General features: G+C 48.7%; 1 protein-coding gene across 3 annotated transcripts in view; it reads right to left on the bottom strand.

Moving 5' to 3' along the window:
• ABHD2 (abhydrolase domain containing 2) overlaps nt 1-18,887 on the bottom strand; it is a 67,210-nt gene that overhangs the window by 27,369 nt on the left and 20,954 nt on the right. For all 3 annotated transcript variants that reach the window (XM_005886529.2, XM_005886530.2, XM_005886531.2), the window contains one exon: nt 17,206-17,405. In XM_005886529.2, coding sequence (XP_005886591.1) covers nt 17,206-17,405 — 200 coding nt within the window. The remainder of the gene's footprint in view (nt 1-17,205; nt 17,406-18,887) is intronic.

The raw sequence follows: 18,887 nt of genomic DNA, 5'->3' as shown, positions 1-18,887 counted from the left end.
CCTGCAACCAAGGTACGTGCCCTTGACTGGAATCGAACCTGGGACCCTTCAGTCCACAGGGCGACGCTCTATCTATTGAGCCAAACCGGCTAGGGCAAAATAATGAACATCTTTGTGCCTGTTTTTTTCCTGTCTGATCAACTGTTAGAATGTTATGTTAAATCCTGTTTAGCCAAGTTGATAGTTGAATTTGCTGGAACTTCTCTTTGGTGTTATTCATGTACTACATTAAACAAACAAAAAACCCCCAAACATGTTTCTTTGATTTTACATGTTTTTGTACAGCTGTAACCAACTTTTTGATGTTAGTGAAGTTTTTCTGCAGGAGATCCATCTGGGGGTAATTAATGCGAATATTCACACTTGATTATTCCTACGATGAGGATGAGGCCGGAGTGTTAATAAAATCACAGTGAATATGTACCCAAAGAGAACGAGGCCCAGGAGAGGGGGGAAAGTAAGAGCGAGAGGATGGAGGTGCTTCAGGAAAGGTGAGAGGTGTCTGATATGGGGAGGAATTTTTTTATGCCACTCAGCGAGGGAGAATGAACTAATCAGGATGAGCACCAGTGGGGTGGGGGCGGGGGGGACCCTGCGAGCAAAGCTTTGTGGCAGCTCCAAAAGCCAGAAAACTGAGCTCCAGGCCTCCTGTGTGTGTGTGTGTGTGTGTGTGTGTGTGTGTGTGTGTGTACATGTCTGTGTGTGTACACAAGCTTGTGTGCACACTGGAGGGGAGGAAGCAGGGAGGGGGCAAAACCCTTTAGGGTTTAGGGGAACATTCTGTAGACACTTATCCTGGATCCTGACCTGCCAGAGCCCCCCCTCCACGGGCCTGGAACCCAGGACTCTTGCTGCTCCCACCACAGACCCCTATGGCTCCCTCTGTGGCCTCTCTGCCCCATCCAGCCTGACTGACCTGAGCCAGGAGGGCAGCAGCAGGTCATCTGTGAGCCCACCCCATTGGCTCCCCCTGCTCCACTGGGATACAGCCCCCGGAAGTCCCTCCTCCTCAGGAGGCAGAGGTGGAGTGGACCCTGCACCGGCCGCCCAGTCCTGCTGGGGCATGACCGAGGCTGGGAAACGGCTCCATCATTAGCTTCGGGAACTGCCATCTTGGCCAGCGGCACATTCAGCTTCCCAAGCGTTCACTAATGGGCTCATGAGGACCACGCTGTGAACACAGCACCGCCCCACTGGAGGCAAATACTTCTTCGCAGCCGTCACACATTACGTTTCCCTGTTGCTGGATGTTCCGGGCCTGAATCGCAGGCTTCTGCACAGGAAAATTCCAACGCAGCGGCTGCTTTGTTTTTGCCTGGAATGACCAAAAGTGGCCGTGGGACAAAGAAAGAAAACATCTTCTGTCCCTGTAACTGGTTTCTAAATATGGGCCAGAGGCCACGGGGCAAGCTGGCACCTCAGTGACCCATTGTGTGCGTTATGAAACCCAAATGTTGGAAGAACAGGCGCACAAGTGAGTTACAATAAAACTGCTTAAAAAACCACCACCAGACAAAATAAACTCCATTTTCAAGTACAGAGGAAACCAGTTAAAATGCCTCAGAATTCTATTCACATGGTAAACGTATCTGATCCCATTCTGTTCCTGTTCCACAAACAGCGTTCAGAACCGGCCAGACTCCTCCCAAAAGCACAGCCCTCTCTCCCTGTGTCTCAACTTGGTGTTTTATTTTTTTAAAATATATTTTTACTGATTTCAGAGAGGAAGAAAGAAGGAGTGAGAGAAACATCAATGATGAGAGTCATTGATCAGCCGCCTCCTGCATGCCCCCTATTGGGGATCGAGCCTGCAACCTAGGCATGTGCCCGACTGGGAATGGAACCGTGACCTCCTGGTTCATCGGTCCACGCTCAACCACTGAGCCACGCTGGCCAGGCTCAACCTGGTTTTGACACTATGCTCTACATGGGCTTGGAGTTTATGAGTCTCCAGGGTTCAGCCGACAAATGCCATCCACTGAAGAACTAGTCCTGCAAAGAGCCAGTCAACTGCTAGTTGCCTAACGAGGAGACTGCAGCGCGGCTCCCAGAGCCCACAGCAGGCGCTCACAATGATGAAAGAGAATCATTGACTGGTTGCTCCTCCACTCAGCCTGCTTGCCCAGCCTGTCCACAGAAGACACCTCACCTTCCCTATTGCTAACTAAGGATTTGAGAAAACCGCCAGTGCTAACCAAACAGGGCGTACGCTGACGCATAGCACACAGGACACCTTTGATTTGTCCCTGTCTCCCCGCTCACTCCTCTTGTGTTTGGAGAACACACACATAGATGTCAATGGTCTACCCTTCGGCCAACCCAGGATTGCCTCTCCGACCCTTCTCGACACCAGACCACCTCAAAAATCTATGCTGGGGTGGGGAGAGGGAAGATGAGTGCTGAAAACTCACATCGTATCTGCTACTATTCCTAGTGCGGGGAAGCTTGAATACCTCCTGTGAAGTTCCCATATTATCTAGATGGAATGCCCTTTAAGAACACTGGCATCAGCCCTAGCTGGTTTGGCTCAGTGGATAGAGCGTCGGCCTGCGGACTGACGGGTCCCAGGTTCGATTCCGGTCAAGGGCATGTACCTGGGTTGCGGGCACATCCCCAGTGGGAGATGTGTAGGAGGCAGCTGATCGGTGTTTCTCTCTCATCGATGTTTCTAACTCTCTACCCCTCTCCTTTCCTCTCTGTAAAAAATCAATAAAACATATTTAAAAAAAAAAAAAGAACACTGGAATCAAGAGCTCAGCGGATAGAGCGTCGGCCTGCGGACTGAAGGGTCCTGGGTTCAGTTCCGGTCAGGGACACATGCTTGGGTTGTGGGCTCGATCCTCAGTAGGAGCCGTGCAGGAGGCAACCAGTCAATGATTCTCTCTCATCATTGATGATTCTATCCATCTTTCCTTTTCTCCCTTCCTCTCTGAAATCAATAAAAATATATTTTTTTAAAAAAGAGTTGACTATGAGGATTAAATTACTGATCAAATGAGCACATGTCCCTTTCGTTGATGTCCAGAAAAGAATTCAGAAACTGGCAAGCGATGATGTTAGAAAAAGGATGGGTTCTTAAAATGTTTGTTTTGTTAGTCTTTTTTTAAAATATATATTTTATTGATTTTTTACAGAGAGGAAGGGAGAGGGATAGAGAGTTAGAAACATTGATGAGAGAGAAACATCGATCAGCTGCCTCCTGCACACCCCCTACTGGGGATGTGCCTGCAACAAAGGTACATGCCCTTGGCCAGAATCGAACCTGGGACCCTTCAGTCCGCAGGCCAATGCTCTATCCACTGAGCCAAACCGGTTAGGGCTGTTTTGTTCATCTTGAAGGGGTACTAGCACTGTCCCCGCTGTCCATAATAAAACACATATAAAGCTACAAATATGCTAATAGTCTATATATTCAGGATTATCAACAGACCAGAATGTACTGAAACATGTATAAATACATCCTGAAATTTAGTACAAGAAAAAGATGGCATTTCAATAAATGGGGTAATGATGGCTTCTCTAATAAATGGCGTTGGGCAAAGGGTAGCATCTAGAAAAATACTAAGTTAGAGCCACACTTCACACCAAGATAAATTCCAGAGGGATCAAACATGTCAACATAGAAAATGAAACCATACTAGACGTGTAGTTTTTTTCATAATCCTACAATGAAAAAGACCTTTCTGAATAAAACAGAAATCCCAGAAGCCATAAAAGAAAGAACCGAAAGGTTTGACTATGCAAACACTTTGTAAAATTCGGAGTGCAAATACCACCACGGGCAAAGTGAAAAAACAAATGACAAGCTGAAAACAAATATTTGCAACTCATAGCACAAAAGGCGAATTTCCCTAGTCCATAAAGGGCTCTCTCAAATGAGTGGGAAAAAGACCAGTGACCATCAAAAGAATGGGTGGGGGTTACCAAAAAAGGGAAATACAAATAGTTTTCAAATGTAAAAAAGAGCCACAGCCTCTTTCAGAAGCGACATACAAATTAAAACCATAGTGAGAAAAAAAATGTTGCCTACCAGATTAAGTATCAAAAAGTAGACAAACCCCTCATGTTGGCAAGGTTTCGGGGAAACAGGCACTCATTCGGTGCCTGTGGGGACAGGGGACGCCTGAGGGGACGGAGCAACAAAATTTCCCAGGCACACAACCCTGGGCCCAGCATCCAGTTGACCCTACACTGACACAGGTGCACGTGATAGAAGTACAAAATTATCTATTGTGCAGCATCGGGAAGCAAAAGGTTGGAAATAAATAAAACCTCCAATTAGGAAACTGGTTAGACAAGTGACAGTCTATTTTTGTAATATATTTTTATTGATTTCAGAGAGGAAGGGAGGGAGAGAGAGAAAGAGAGAGAGGGGGGGGGGAGGGAAACATCAATGATGAGAGAGAATCATTAATCGGCTGCCTCCTGCACGCCCCACACTGGGGATCGAGCTCACAACCTGGGCATGTGCCCTGACCGGGAATCAAACTGTGACCTCCTGGTTCGTAGGTCAATGCTCAACCACTGAGCCATGCTGGCCGGGCAAATGACAATCTATTATGTAACACTAAGCAGCCAAGACATAAATGGAGGAAGCTAGCTATTCCTATATTCTTACGGAAGACTCAGGGATATTTCATGAAGAAAAGCAAGGTGAGAGTATATAGCATACTGCTATTTGTGCAATACAAGGAAAAGGGTGTGTGTGTGTGTGTGTGTGTGTGTAACTGCTGTTTTTGCAATCATGAAACTGGAAACATGAGTTGAAGGGAACTGGATGGTGGCTGGGGGAGTGTTTTAATGTAAATGTATGACCCGTTTTATACAATAAAGGGGTTAAGGATGCTTATGAGATATATAACTATTCTAAATTTACTCTGATAAACACAGGAGCCTACAGATAGCAAGGGCGACGCTGAAGGAGAAAACAAGGTGGCAGGTTCTACGGTGACCTTGACGGAGAGAGCTATGGGGAAACGCAGCCGCTACTGCTTGCGCCTTGAGCAGAAATGGCAGAGGAAGGAAATGCTGCAGCCGCCCTGGAGCTGTCACGGGTCCAAATGCTGAAAGAAGCCACTGTCCATGGCGGTGGGTTAGCCCCGCCGGAACAGCAGCCCTCGCCCGTGGCATGAGAACACAGAAAAGTATTTCCTCAAATGGTCAACCACCCCACCCTTGTGAAAACTCACAGCAGCTTAGGCACCATGTCTCCATTCTTGTCCACACCCCAGGAGAGCATTGCAAAACCACAGAACCAAGCAGGTTCTGGAAAGTTCTGAAAAAGCGAAGTCCATCTCTCTTTACACATGAGGGACGAATGCAAAAGACAGTGGTTGATGCCAGGGCTCATACTTATTATCTATAATAATAAAAGCATAATATGCTAATTAGACTGGACATCCTTCCGGACGTCCTTCCGGATGACCTTCCAGATGAAGCCGGGGCTGCAAGGGAAGCCTGGGTCCCGGGTGCCAGAGGGAAGCCGGTGCTGGCAGCCAGGGAAAGGAAGGCCTACTCTTGCCCGAATTTTGTGCACCGGGCCTCTAGCTAGCAATAAACAATATACAACTTTTAAAACTATGAAGGATGACATGCATATTCAGAGGCCTCTGTTTTACTTCACATCAATTGGAAACAGCTCACCGAGACCCCAGCTGGGGTCTCAGAAAGCCTTGGAACCTGGAGTTTCAGGGCCTACACTCTGCACAGCTAAGGGATGTTTCTGGTTTTTTTGTTGTTGTTGTTGTTGTTTTTTAGGGATGTTTCTTTGGTCATTTCTGTCCCTCCACTTTTTCTAGCCCCTTTCTGGAACTACTGTTACTTAGATATTGGATTTCTTGGGCTGATTCTCTAATTTCTCTTCCACGTTCCTCTTTTGTCCTCGTTTTCTACTTTCTGGAAGAGACCCTCCTTCTTATTTTCTAATCCCTCTATGAAATCTTTTCCTCTCTCCTCCAACAGCGCCTCCTGTTCGGAGTGTTCCCATTCTATGGTCTCTTCTTGCCACAGATCCTGCATCTCTCTGAGCATGCTCGTTACAGGTTTTCCTGCTCAAGCTGAGTTTGGTTCCTTTCATTGTGCATCCTCCACTTCATCTGCTTGCTGTGTATTTTTGTCTGTCATGTTTGAGGCTTTCCTCAGACGTCCAATGACTCCTGGTTTTCTGCTCATACTGCAGGGTGAGGCAGTAAGAAGCAGATGCAGAGCTGTCTACCCACATAGGCAGGAACTGCCAATCTGTCGGCTCCAGCCACTGTGTTAGAGGGCCCCCCCCCAAATCTCTTGGCTGGTCCATTTCCCCAGGGGGAAACCCTCCCATCTCCTTGGTTGTGGCTGGGGACCCTCCATGGGCAGACTCTATGGCAGCCGTGGGCAAACTACGGCCCGCGGGCTGGATCCGGTCCGTTTGAAATGAATAAAACTAAAAAAAATGTAATGATGTTTACTTTGAATTTATATTAGTTCACACAAACACTCCATCCATGCTTTTGTTCCGGCCCTCCGGTCCAGTTTAAGAACCCATTGTGGCCCTCGAGTCAAAAAGTTTGCCCTCCCCTGCTCTATGGCCTGGTGCCTCGCCCCCACCCTCCGTCTGCAGGAACAGAGGTAGGCAGTCACCTGGCCATGTGAGATGGGGGGGGAGACTGGGAAACTTAACACCAATCTTCCCGCTTTCAGACACATTTCACACCCCATCTTCAGAGGTCCCTGGAGCCTCCCATTCCCAAGCCTTCAAAATCAGCCTCACTCCTGAGGGCCTCCCCTCCGCAGGCTGGGGGTCCGCTTTCTCTAGTCTTTAGGTGGGTGTTCACTTGTCCATCTGCTTCCCACTCATCTGCTCCCATCTCCTCTCCTATTCTACGTTCTTGAGACTTTACCCTACAGTATCGTTTTAGTGGGGACTCAGGAAGGAGTGAAGAAAAAATGTACTTGATTTGCCACTTTTAAAGTTTAGCTTTTATCCTAGTTTAAATGATTTGTTTGAGCCCGGCCGGTGTGGTTCAGTGGTTGAATGCTGACCTATGAACCAGGAGGTCATGGTTCGATTCCTGGTCAGGGCACATGCCTGGGTTTCGGGCTTGATCTCCAGTGTGGGGCGTGCAGGAGGCAGCCAATCGATGATTCTCATCATTGATGTTTCTATCTTTCTCTCCCTCTCCCTTCCTCTCTGAAATCAATAAAAATGTATTTTAAAAAACGATTTGTTAGAGTTAACTTCATAGTAGTAGGATCGATGTTTTTACTCCTTTATTTATGACCTGTGTATTCACTCAATAAATATTGATCGGACACTTACTATGTGCAAGACACTAATGGGCAGTGAGAACACAGCTCGAAGGCCTCTCTTTGCTCAGTGCTCATTTGTCCTAACTGTTTGTGGTTTCTAGCACCTTCCTCTTCAATGCCTTCCATGACGCTCGAGGCTCCTGGTCCTCCTCCTCCCCGTTCTTCCTGCCCGGCTCTGGCTGCCTGGCTGGCTCCTCCTCCCATCCCACCTGCCGCAGCCAGCAGTCCTCCGGTTTCTCTCCCCACCCTGCCTTCCTCTCCCTGCGGCTGCTGATTTGGAATCTGCACAGTTTGTTCTACACCTAAGTTCTACTGCCCCGTTTGTACCTGCCTACCTGCCCATCCCAGAGCGTCCCAAACGACACAACTTTCCCTGAGAAAACAGCTTCCTCATTTGACTTCTCTACTTCTGTCAATGACTATTCTTCTCTCAACTCTCAGAAACTCTCAGCCATCTGTGACTCAGCCCATTCCTCCCAAGCCCAAGGCCATTCCATTATCCACACCACCCACCGGTGACCTCAGCACAGAAGCTTCCACAGAACCATCTCCCCTTCTCCACACTCCTTGTCACTCAGCTTAGTTACTCATTCTGACACTTACTCACAGAGGTTCCTATCAAAGCCATCTACCAACATTGGTGGGCAGTGCCTGTGGGAAGCCAGCGACCATAGTGAATACAGAGAATTTAAGAGTCTGTCCTTAAGCCTCTCAGAATACAGTTGGTGGTGATGACAGATAGACACATGGGGAGATATGGTTACATTCCCTTGTAGGAGCCAAGGGGACAGCCGAGGGGTAAAATAAAATGCTGGAGGAGCGAGGATGTCAGGAGGCCTTGAGGGACATAGGAATTTGATGGACAGAGAAGGTGGAAGAAAATATGAAAGGACTAGAGGCCCAGTGCACGAATTTGTGCACGGGTGGGGTCCGGCCGGCTTGCCCCAATGGGGGCAGATCGGGCCGGGCTGGCTGAGGGGGGCGCACGGGAGGTTCATCAGTCCCACCCCTGATGGTGGGGTGGCCAGCCAGGGGTGGGGCTGGCTGGGGAGAGGGGCCGTAGGTGGTTGGCCGGCCGGACCCGCCCCGATAGGGCCGGTTGGCCCGGCCACAGTGGGCGTCATAACGAGCAATCCTTCCGGTCATTCTGTTCATTCTGGCATTCCAGTTGCTGGCTTTTTATATATATAGATTGTGTGTGTGTGTGTGTGTGTGTGTGTGTGTGTGTGTGACTGAGTGTGGCATACAGACAGTAGACAGACTAGCAGAACAGGTTACTGAATGTGAATGGACTGACTTATATGCATACATATTTATTTTTCACTGAGAATACTTTAATGAAATGCCAAGTGCAGATGGGCAACATCCAAGAGTCGAATCAAACCTCAACACTCGACCCCAAATGCACAGCAGAAGACAGTGAATAATAGAGAAGGTAAGCATTAACAAACAAGGAAAAGTCCGTACTGTTATGGCGTGGCAGATTTCATACTGTAAAACGTATATGGAGTTTCTCACTTCCTATTAATGAGGAATTACTGTTCGAATTTTTATGATCAGGCTGAAAACACCAGGCCAGGGTCTCGCTGGCAGGAGACTTTGGTACCACATGTCACCGGATAGGCAGGCTGACTGTGGCAATGGCATCAGTAGCCGATAAAAAAATGGAAAAATATATCAGCTGCTGCTTTGCATGGCCTCTCCCTACCTGGGAGGCCACAGGGGGTTCTGGACGAACCATGACCTCCAGGGGGGCCTCCCCAACCGCTCTGCATTGTAGACTCTCTTAATGGCCACCTCGGAAGCTAAGCCGCCTGGCTTGACGCCATGTGCCCACGCTGACCTAGAGCCCAGACTCTATGATTAGATGCTGACACAGGGAGGGGCCTTGGGGTGGTTCACAAGCTGCCACCCGGATGACTCATTTCCATGGCTCACGGTGACAGGGCACGGGGTGACACAACATGGCAGGCGGCTGCCTGGGCCAGATGAAGAGCTCCGAGGAGCACACGGGCCTGGGGAGAGGGCACTGCTAGGCAGTCAGTCGTTGGTGGTAACAGGGATGGCATCTCATACGGTCCCGGGAAAAATCAATGGGTCAAGGATGACAGCGTTCTGTATCAGTGACAGCTTTGCCTCCTAGAATTTTGTAGAGGGGGCAGATTTCCTTACGAACCCGGAAGATGCTTTCCTCCGCCCAGCCCCCTAGCAGACTCCAAGATGGTGGTGGCCCTTCCCTCTCTGGCTGGGATGGCCTCGGGGGTGAGTGACCTGCTCAAGCAGAGACAGTGCAGATGGCAACATCCAGAAGTCGAATCAAACCTAAACACCCGACCCCAAATGCACAGCAGAAGACAGTGAATAATAGAGAAGGCAAGCATTAACAGACAAACAAACAAACAAACACGCCCTAGCTGGTTTGGCTCAGTGGATAGAGCATCGGCCTGCATGTATTGATTCCGGTCAAGGGCACGTACCTCGGTTGCAGGCTCCTCCCTGGCCCAGGCCCTGGTCGGGGTTCGTGCAAGAGGCGACCAATCAATGTGTTTTTCTCACATTGATGTTTCTCTCTGTCTTTCCCTCTCTCTTCCACTCTCCCTAAAAATCAATGGAAAAATATCCTTGGGTGAGGATTAAAGAGAGAGAGAGAGAGAGAGAGAGAGAGAGAGAGAGAAGGTAAGCAACTCATCCCTGTCTGGACTTCCTCGGTTTAGCACTGACAAGTCCCCATTCCGGGATCCTATCAACCCTGGGAAAACTGGATGTCTGGCCAGTCTAGGTCCAGGGGACAGTAGCCCAGATTTAGCAACTCAACCTTTTTCCCCTGACAGTATGGATTTGGGCTATTTCATCAGAAACACAAGCAATTTCAAGATGAAGTCACTTGAGAATGCAACCTCACCGATGCTAACCATCAATCCTGGTCTCGATAAAGATGATATTTGAGTCTTTCATGTTTCGAGAGCTCTCCTACAACGGAAGTTCCCAGGTAAATGTGCTCTAAAGGTCTGGTGCCTGTAACCCGGGCACCAGGGGCCACGGATCCGCTTATCAGTGGTTAATGGCTTACCACACGCATCTACGGAAATATTTGCACAGTTCTTAAAACGGGCCAAGCCAGGTCAATGGTATTAAGACTCTTGGCAATTACGAGTTTATCCTATAAAAAGGACAAAGCTATAGTGTTCAGCCAAGGCGGAAAGGATCTAAATCTGATCTGGAATGTCTCTGTGAGCAAGAGGGAATTAGGAGGAATTTAAGCCCAAGATAATGAAATCCTTTTCATTTAACTCACTATAAATAAACTGTACTGGCTCCCAAAATTCTACCGGGGGGTGGGGGGCGGTCTAGGGTGGCCATCTGACTAGAAGGGGGTGCATCCATACATTGCACAATCAGACCGCCGAACTACTAGTGCTTTCCTATAGAGTACTTCTTTTTTAAAAAATATATATATATATTTTTATTGATTTCAGAGAGGTTTTTTTTTTTTTTATTGATTTCAGAGAGGAAGGAAGAGGAAGAGAAAGAAACATCAATGATGAGAGAGTCATTGATCGGCTGCCTCCTGCACGCCCCACACTGGGGATCGAGCCCGCAACCCAGGCATGTGCCCTGATTGGGAATCAAACCATGAGCTCCTGGATCATAGGTAGATGCTCAACCACTGAGCCACTCCAGCCGGGCGTAGAGCACTCCTATGACTACATATGTCCTTCGTACATTAGGGCAAAAATAGTGTGTCTTACACATCTGTGACAAATACGGTATTTTCCAGGTTTTTATTTGGGAAGACAAAAGAAAAACGAGTCTTTACTGTTAGGAATATATATGCAACAACAGAGAGGGAGTTGGTATTGTCTGAGAGGAAAATCAGAAGTTCTTTTTTTCTGCCTTATCAGAAATCACTGGGATGCACAGTTGTGCAGAAACCAATTTTTAAAAGTGCCTTTAGCAAATTTCTTCAATGAAAGAGTTTTTTTTAATGATCCTTTTTTGATACCTCCCAACCACGGAGTCTCAGAGAAGTGGGTCCTCAAATGTTCATTAACCAAGACTAATGGGAGATTCCTGGCAGGAGACTGACTGCAGGAACTCACTTTAGGTGCAATATGGCTCCGGCAGCAAAGGCATCTGGGAAATGCCGGACTCTTGTTTAACGCTCTGTAGCCTCGGGCTTGGCGGACCACCCAGAAAGCGCCCGAAGGAAGGAGGTTAATGAATGCACAGAGTGAATATATATAGTGTTTTTGGGGGCACACAGTTCCACTCTGAACCCCCTATAAAAAGGGACCCTACCCTGGGAAGGGGTAGATGCCTCCCGCCAGCCACCACTAGCAGCGGCTGCTTTGCCCCTGTATGTAAGTTTCTCCTATTAAAGCTCTCATGGCCCTGGCTGGTTTGGCTCAGTGGATAGAGCGTCGGCCTGTGGACTGAAGGGTCCTGAGTTCGATTCCCAGTCAGGGCACTGGGTCGCAGGCTCGATCCCCAGTAGGGGGCATGCAGGAGGCAGCTGATCAGTGATTCTCTCTCATCATTGATGTTTCTCTCTCTCTCTCCCCTTCTCCCTTCCTCTCTGAAACCAATAATATGTATATATATATATATACACATATATGTGTGTGTGTGTATATATATACTCTCATGGATTTGAAGAAGGCTGTGTGTCTCTTCTTCAGAATCGATCCTGAATTTAGACTTTGAGGCTTTTCCCAGCCCTAACCATAGGGACTAACTATGACCGGCGCAACACTTCAGCCGGATTCTTGTTTGAAGTCTGAGAAGAGAGAAACAGGGAAAAGCATAGAAGATGAAGCCATCACGACCTATGGAAGGTCGCGGGGTTTCTGCCATTCTCCTGTGAGGGATGCTCCGCGAGGGCCCCGTGGCCAGGAGAGTCAACCACTCTTTCAGGCTTGGTCTTGGAATGGGGGTGATCCTTGTCCCCAAGTTTCAGGCATCTCTCAAACCCACGGAGGACAATAACGTCCAGTTTTAACACAGGTGGCAGCTGGCTATGGAAGAAAGCGATTGCATTGTCGTCTCTGGGGAAGAAAGGAGCCACAAACGCATGGTGGTGGCTTTGATCACACTGCTTCCCGTCCTCGGACCCTGCAGGGGCTCCTAGGTATCGCGATAAAAACTCCCCCGCTATCTGTTTCTAGGCTGTGGCTTAGCTCAGCCCTCCATCACTCGCCTCCTAAGTGCCTGTATCTTTAGCTGCACCAGGCCTAGCTTTCCAGAGGGAACATTGAAGTTTTAATAGGAGGTTCCCAGAGATGGGGTACCTGCCAGAGGGGACTTCTAGAGATGGGGTTCCTGGCTCCACTCTGCTTTTGACCAGGACCTGATTAATGGAAATTTCAGCTGTGCCCATGGGAAGGGCGGAGGCTGAAACTGCTTTTCTGCTTATACCTGGGGGTTGTCCTGACTTAAGACCAAAAACAACCAATCCATCTTTTTTTCAGAGACGGGGTAGTGACTCCCCAATAAACAAAACTCACGTGTGCCCCAGCTGTGCTGACTGCATAGGCTGGGGACTGTGGTTTCTTTTCCCAGAGCACACCTGGAATTTGCCAAAATAGATATATCCCTCACCTCTATCTGTCCATGTAAATACGACACGAACAGCATTACGCTTAGGATCGGGAACCCCTAGGGATCCTGTTCTGTCTCATCAAGAGTGTGGCTCTTGCCAGTGTGGCTCAGTGGTTGAGCATTGACCTATGAACCAGGAGGTCACAGTTCAACTCCCAGTCAAGGCATATGCCTGGGTCGCAGGCTCGATCCCCAGTAGGGGGCATGCAGGAGGCAGCTGATCAGTGATTCTCTCTCATCATTGATGTTTCTCTCTCTCTCTCTGAATAAAATATTTTTTAAAAAAGAGTGTGGCTCTTGATTTGGGGTATGTGTGCTCTACTGATAGAAAAGAGACAGACACAAATTCCCATAAAAGAGGGTGGATGGGCTAACCCAGTGGTCGGCAAACTCATTAGTCAACAGAGCCAAATATCAACAGTACAACGATTGAAATTTCTTTTGAGAACCAAATTTTTAAAACTGAAACTATATAGGTAGGTACATTGTTAGTAACTTAATTAGGGTCCTCCTAAGGCTTAGGAAGAGCCACACTCAAGGGGCCAATGAGCCGAATGTGACTCTCGAGCCACAGTTTGCCGACCACGGGGCTAACCGGACATGGAAGCTACATGCTGGGGAAACATGAGTAGAAAGAAGGAAAAGGGGCTCCTCTGACCGAGGAGTAGGGGGAAATCAGGGGAAGTTTCTCAGAAGTCATGCTATTGAAGTTCATTTACAGGATAAGTGATATTTTGGTGCAGGGAGAAAGGAGGGATTTGGGGGTGGCCAAGGGGCTGGCACTTCATGGCAATGAGAGCAGGCCAGGCTGTGGGGCTGGGCAGGTGGTGGGGTCACGCTGTAGCGTGCCTAGGTGCTGGCCTGCTTGAGGAAGCCACTCCGGTGGCATTGTGACCGGTGAGGTCAGAGGGGGTGACTCGGGAAACTCCTGTAAAAACCCAAGGGAATGGTAGGTGCACGGGCGAGCACCTATCAGAAGGCCCTGAGCTGTCCACTTAGGGCTGTGCATTTTACTATAGTGACGGCTCAAAAAAATGAATATGCATTAAATTTTTTATTCAGAAAAAGAAAAATGGAGATTCGTATCATCACCGACATTTTCTCCTAATTCTGAACTGAGCTTTTAGCCTGCGGTTTTCGCTGAAAGCAAACAGGTCTTGAGAATAAGAAATGAATCACTAGGTAAATATTGATCTGTTGCTAAGCGAACAAGAAACACGTCGCCCCGTCTAAGCCGAGTTTTCCTCCAGACATTAAAAAGGTTCATTCCTAAGGACAGATTACCTTACGACAGGTTTAAAAACTGACTAGAATGCTGACAGGGGGGAAAAAAACAACCCTTTCTCCTGTTTTTACTGTTCACCTTTCATCCAGTTTCTTTTTATTTTTATTACAGAACAGCAAGCGGAAATGTTCTGATTCCGCACATAACTCATAACCACGGGCCGCTTCAGTCAGGGTTACTGAGTAACACCATCAGCCTGTTGTAAACCAGCTAGCTGCACTTTCTTTCTTTCTTTTTTTAAAAATATATTTTATTGATTTACAACAGAGAGGAAGGGAGAGGGAGAGGGATAGAGAGAAACATCGATGAGAGAGAAACATCGATAGGCTGCCTCCTGCACGCCCACTGGGGATGATCAAGCCTGCAACCGGACATGTGCCCTGACTGGGAATTGAACCAATGACTTCTTGGTGCATGGGATGATGCTCAATCAACTGAGCCACACCGGATGAGTGAGAATCATTGATCGGCTGCCTCCTACACACCCCACACTGGGGATCGAGCCTACAACCCAGGCATGTGCCCTTGACTGGAATCGAACCCAGGACCTTTCAGTCCCCAGGCTGATGCTCTAACCACTGAGCCACACCAGCAAGGGCAGCTAGCTGCACTTTCCAGACCAGACAATGGCTGGTGCAGGCTGCAGACAGGTTTCCTCTAGAAAAAAAATCTTCAAAGCCGCCGGAGAAACGCTTTTACCCCTAACAGACGTACTTCCTGCCCTCGGCTTCAAATAGAGGGGAGGCTATGACAGAAACGCAAGACTGAGAAAGAGCATGGAGGACAGTGGCTTCCAACAGAGGGAGTGAAATAGAAAGAGGGTCACTCGGAAGATGCATTAAGGATGGCCCCTGGCTGCCCGCCGCTGCTTCCCTCACCTGCACCCCGAGAACAGACTCTGTCCTCCTCTCCCATGGATAGGAAGGAAACCAAGTCCAGAGTCACAAACTTGGGTTCACTTTTCCTCTCTGCTACTGTTTCCCTATCCTTAAGTATGAAAGGAAAAAGGAATCTGACCTCAACGTTGTTAAGAGGATTAAAAGACATAATGCCTATGAGGCAAAGGGAAATCATTAGACTTAATGACTCTGGGTTCTTTTTTTTTTAAAGGAAAACAAGAAAAGAGGTAAGCCCTAGTTGGTTTGGCTCAGTGGATAGAGCATCAGCCTGCGGACTGAAGGGTCCTGGGTTCGATTCCAGGTCAGGGCACATGCCGGAGTTGCAGGCTCGATCCCCAGTGGGGGGTGTGCAGGAGGCAGCCAATCAATGATTCTCTCTCATCATGGATGTTTCTAGCTCTCTCTCCCTCTCCCTCTCCCTTCCTCTTTGAAGTTAATGAAAATATATTTTTAAAAAGGAGGCATAAAAACACACACAAAAACCCACCATAATTAGCTTTGTGAGCTACTAGTATAGAATCAGACTTTATGTGATGTTTCTCAGGAGCCTGGACAAATAGCAGCTTTTCCACGGTTCCCTCTGATCACCAGGACCCGATGGTGGGTGGAAATTTACAGTCACCTCGATATAAACTTATAGGGATTGAACACCTTGCTTTCCAAAAGCTCTACCCATGAGATGGCCGAGGAACTGGGTCTAGCTTTGGGGTCCCACTGAGTCTGAAAGTGGGTGCAAATGTTAGCTGCCAGTCCAGATTAGTGAAGTATCTACATTAAGAATTGGAAAGAGCCGTAACTGGTTTCGCTCAGTGGATAGAGCGTCGGCCTGCGGACTGAAGGGTCCCAGGTTCGATTCCGGTCAAGGGCATGTACCTTGGTTGCAGGCACATCCACAGTAGGGGGTGTGCAGGAGGCAGCTGATCGATGTTTCTCTCTCATCCATGTTTCTAACTCTCCATCCCTCTCCCTTCCTCTCTGTGAAAAATCAATAAAATATATTAAAGAAAAAAAAAGGTTAAAGAGAAATAATGTTTAAAAAAAGAAAAAGAATTGGAAAGAAAAAAAGCTGGGCAATTTGAAAAGCATACAGATTTCTGTGCACCACCTTCCGCTGTGGAGCCACTGGGATGGAGCCCCCTCAGCGGGGCAGTTCCAAACTCAGCGTGGTGACATCACATTGCACGTGGCACTCCACAAGTATCGGGCAACACAATCCAGGTACAGGTCTCTTTCGACTTAATGTAACTTTTGAGTCATGACATCACTGTGACAACTATGAGGAAATTGCACACAAACGTACAAAACACCCGAAGCCCACATGGCTCTTCACCCTTGGCGAACAGCACGTGAAAATGAACTGGACGGTCAAACGAGACAAGCAAGAGTCCAAGTTCTCCGACGTGTCTGTCACACATTTGCCTGCTCTTAGAGGCGAGTCATTCACTCAGTGTCACCAACCCCCACCGAGGTGGGAGAGATCGTATCAGGATAGCGGGCTGCTAGTACCCGCTGAGCACTAGACACTCCACTGAATGTGGTCAGACGCTGAGGGGCACAGTATGAATATTCAATAAGAGAGATGGAGAGGACCCAACTCATAAATCTATGCTTTTTAATTTATTAACTAGAGGCCCAGTGCAGGAAATTTGTGCAAGGGGCTCAGCCCTTGCAGCCCCAGCGGCTGCCTTGGCCCTCACAGCCCGGGCTTCGTCCGGAAGGTCGTCCAGACGGTCGTTCCGCTGTTCGGCCGTCTGGTCTAATTAGCATATTATGCTTTTATTATTATAGATTTAGGGTAAGGATAGTTTTTCAGTCCTAGCAACAGAATTGGCAACAGACCATTTGATAAAGGGCTAGAATGTTGTCCAAGTTTTCTGTATCTCCCTAAAAATAAACGACCGCCGTTTTCTGCAAAGTCCTTGTCATGAATGATGACTCCAGGCAACCAAGGTCGGATTCTGTCTCCTACCCTCCGGCATTCAAAACACAGACTTCTATGGAGACTGTGGCTATTTTGTCAGCCACGACACCGTTTTACATGGTGGCCTTGAAGACACATGGGAAAAGGTTCTCTGAACATCGCTCAAGCCAAACAGCTCAGCAGGCAGGCCTACGGCAGGCGAGAGGTCTACTCACTCTTTGGTCAGAAGAGGACAGGACTTGAGCAGAAAGCGCGAGAGCCCCGAGTCCTGGAAGTAGAGGTCAGGCGGGGCGGTGGGGCTCTTCAGGTTCAGACAGCGGACGATCACGTACAGCACGGCGGCCACTGCGGCCAGCTTCACCCCGTCAAACACGGCCGGGAGCTCGGGGGTCTCCAGCATGGCATTCATCGTGACCTGGGAGCAGAGGCACAGGCTTAGCTTCAGAGCTCAGGGAGGCGGGTGGGGCCCGCACTCGAGGCGGCAAACCCCGAGGTGGCATGTCCTATCCAGGTGTGTCCACCGGGCCCGCCCAGGTGGCCTGCCATCAGCACCCCGCGGCTTCCCATGGACTGGCAACACCCCAAGTCACAAACAGTCCTGAGCACTGATAAGCTGGGTAGGGTGTTGTTTTATTTAAATTTAATGAACCTTCTAAGATAAGCAAACTGGAAAATGCTGAGAATAGGAGCCTTCACGGAGTGGGAGAAAGAAGGCGCCAGAGAGGACGAGTGGCGCCGCGAGGGGCACCCTGAGGTCTGTGCACAGGAGCCTCGGATCCCTCCACTTAACCCACAGGTGGTGCGCCAGGTGTGTGAAGGGCCCCGTTTACAGCGGGGACACAGATGTGAAATGGGACTGCGATGGCCCCCAGGTGTGGCTGTACTGCCTGCTGGCCCCCCCTCTCTATTTTTAGAGCAGAATGAGATAAAGCCACCTGGGCCTGACTGGCCATCTGCTCCTCAGGGCACCGGTGTAAAGTTCAGACCCAGCCCAAGTGGCAGGGATCCCTGCTCCTGGGGAAGGAAGCTCAGCAAATTTGCCCCCTGCGGTTACAAAAGAGGCTAAAAGCGGACCGCATTCAATCGCTAAGCCAAAACTAAAAACTGGAGTAAGAAAACTGCGTCTGTACATCTGGCTTTGCCCAAGCTCTCCTGATAGTTCATCTTCTGAGGTAGCTTTAGCTCATATCCAAGACACACATGCGAGTGCACACACCTCCACACACAAAACGAACATCAACAACAACAAAAGCAACAAAAATCCAGTCTTTTCCTTGCTGCGTAGCAAAAAAACAGAACATCAGCTGGCACCTTAAAAGTCAGGGAAACCACAAGCTAACAAAAAAGGAGAAAACGGGAACTCTCCCAGCCAAGGTAGCCATGGCAACGGCTTCCCCTGGAACGGCTTCCAGTAGCCTCTGCTAAAAACAGCACAAGAGCTCTGGTGGCCACCCGTGCAGGCAGAACAGGGCAGGCCGGACAAAACAACCTCTGAAGACAGGTTGGGGGCATAACAGAAGGAACTCTCGCGAGACCCACAGCAAGGCCAGAGGGGATGCAGGAGCCCTGTTCTAAATTCAGGGTGACTTTGGCAAATGCAGGACCTACCCACACTGCTCTCTGGCAGGGCTCCCGACTCAGTGAGGGCGGCAACCAAACTTTGCAGCTCCTTCGCCCGCCGTCCACCATCAGGGCGAGAAAACAACTTTGAAAAATGTATCTGACACGATTTCCCATCCAGGCTAGACCGCTAACTACACGTTCAGTGCAGCCACCTTTGAACTTTTAAGAGCTGACAGTTTCCCTGAAACTCAACCTCTGGAGATATGTCCCCCCTACCGACTAGCTGCTTATGAATTCCTAAAACAGGATTCTTAAAAATAAAATAAAATAAAAT

The sequence above is a fragment of the Myotis brandtii genome, unplaced genomic scaffold, assembly GCF_000412655.1.
Source record: "Myotis brandtii unplaced genomic scaffold, ASM41265v1 scaffold988, whole genome shotgun sequence".
NCBI lineage: Eukaryota > Metazoa > Chordata > Mammalia > Chiroptera > Vespertilionidae > Myotis > Myotis brandtii.
Note: the sequence above shows the minus strand (reverse complement) of the source record. Positions and strands in the feature narration are given on the sequence as shown.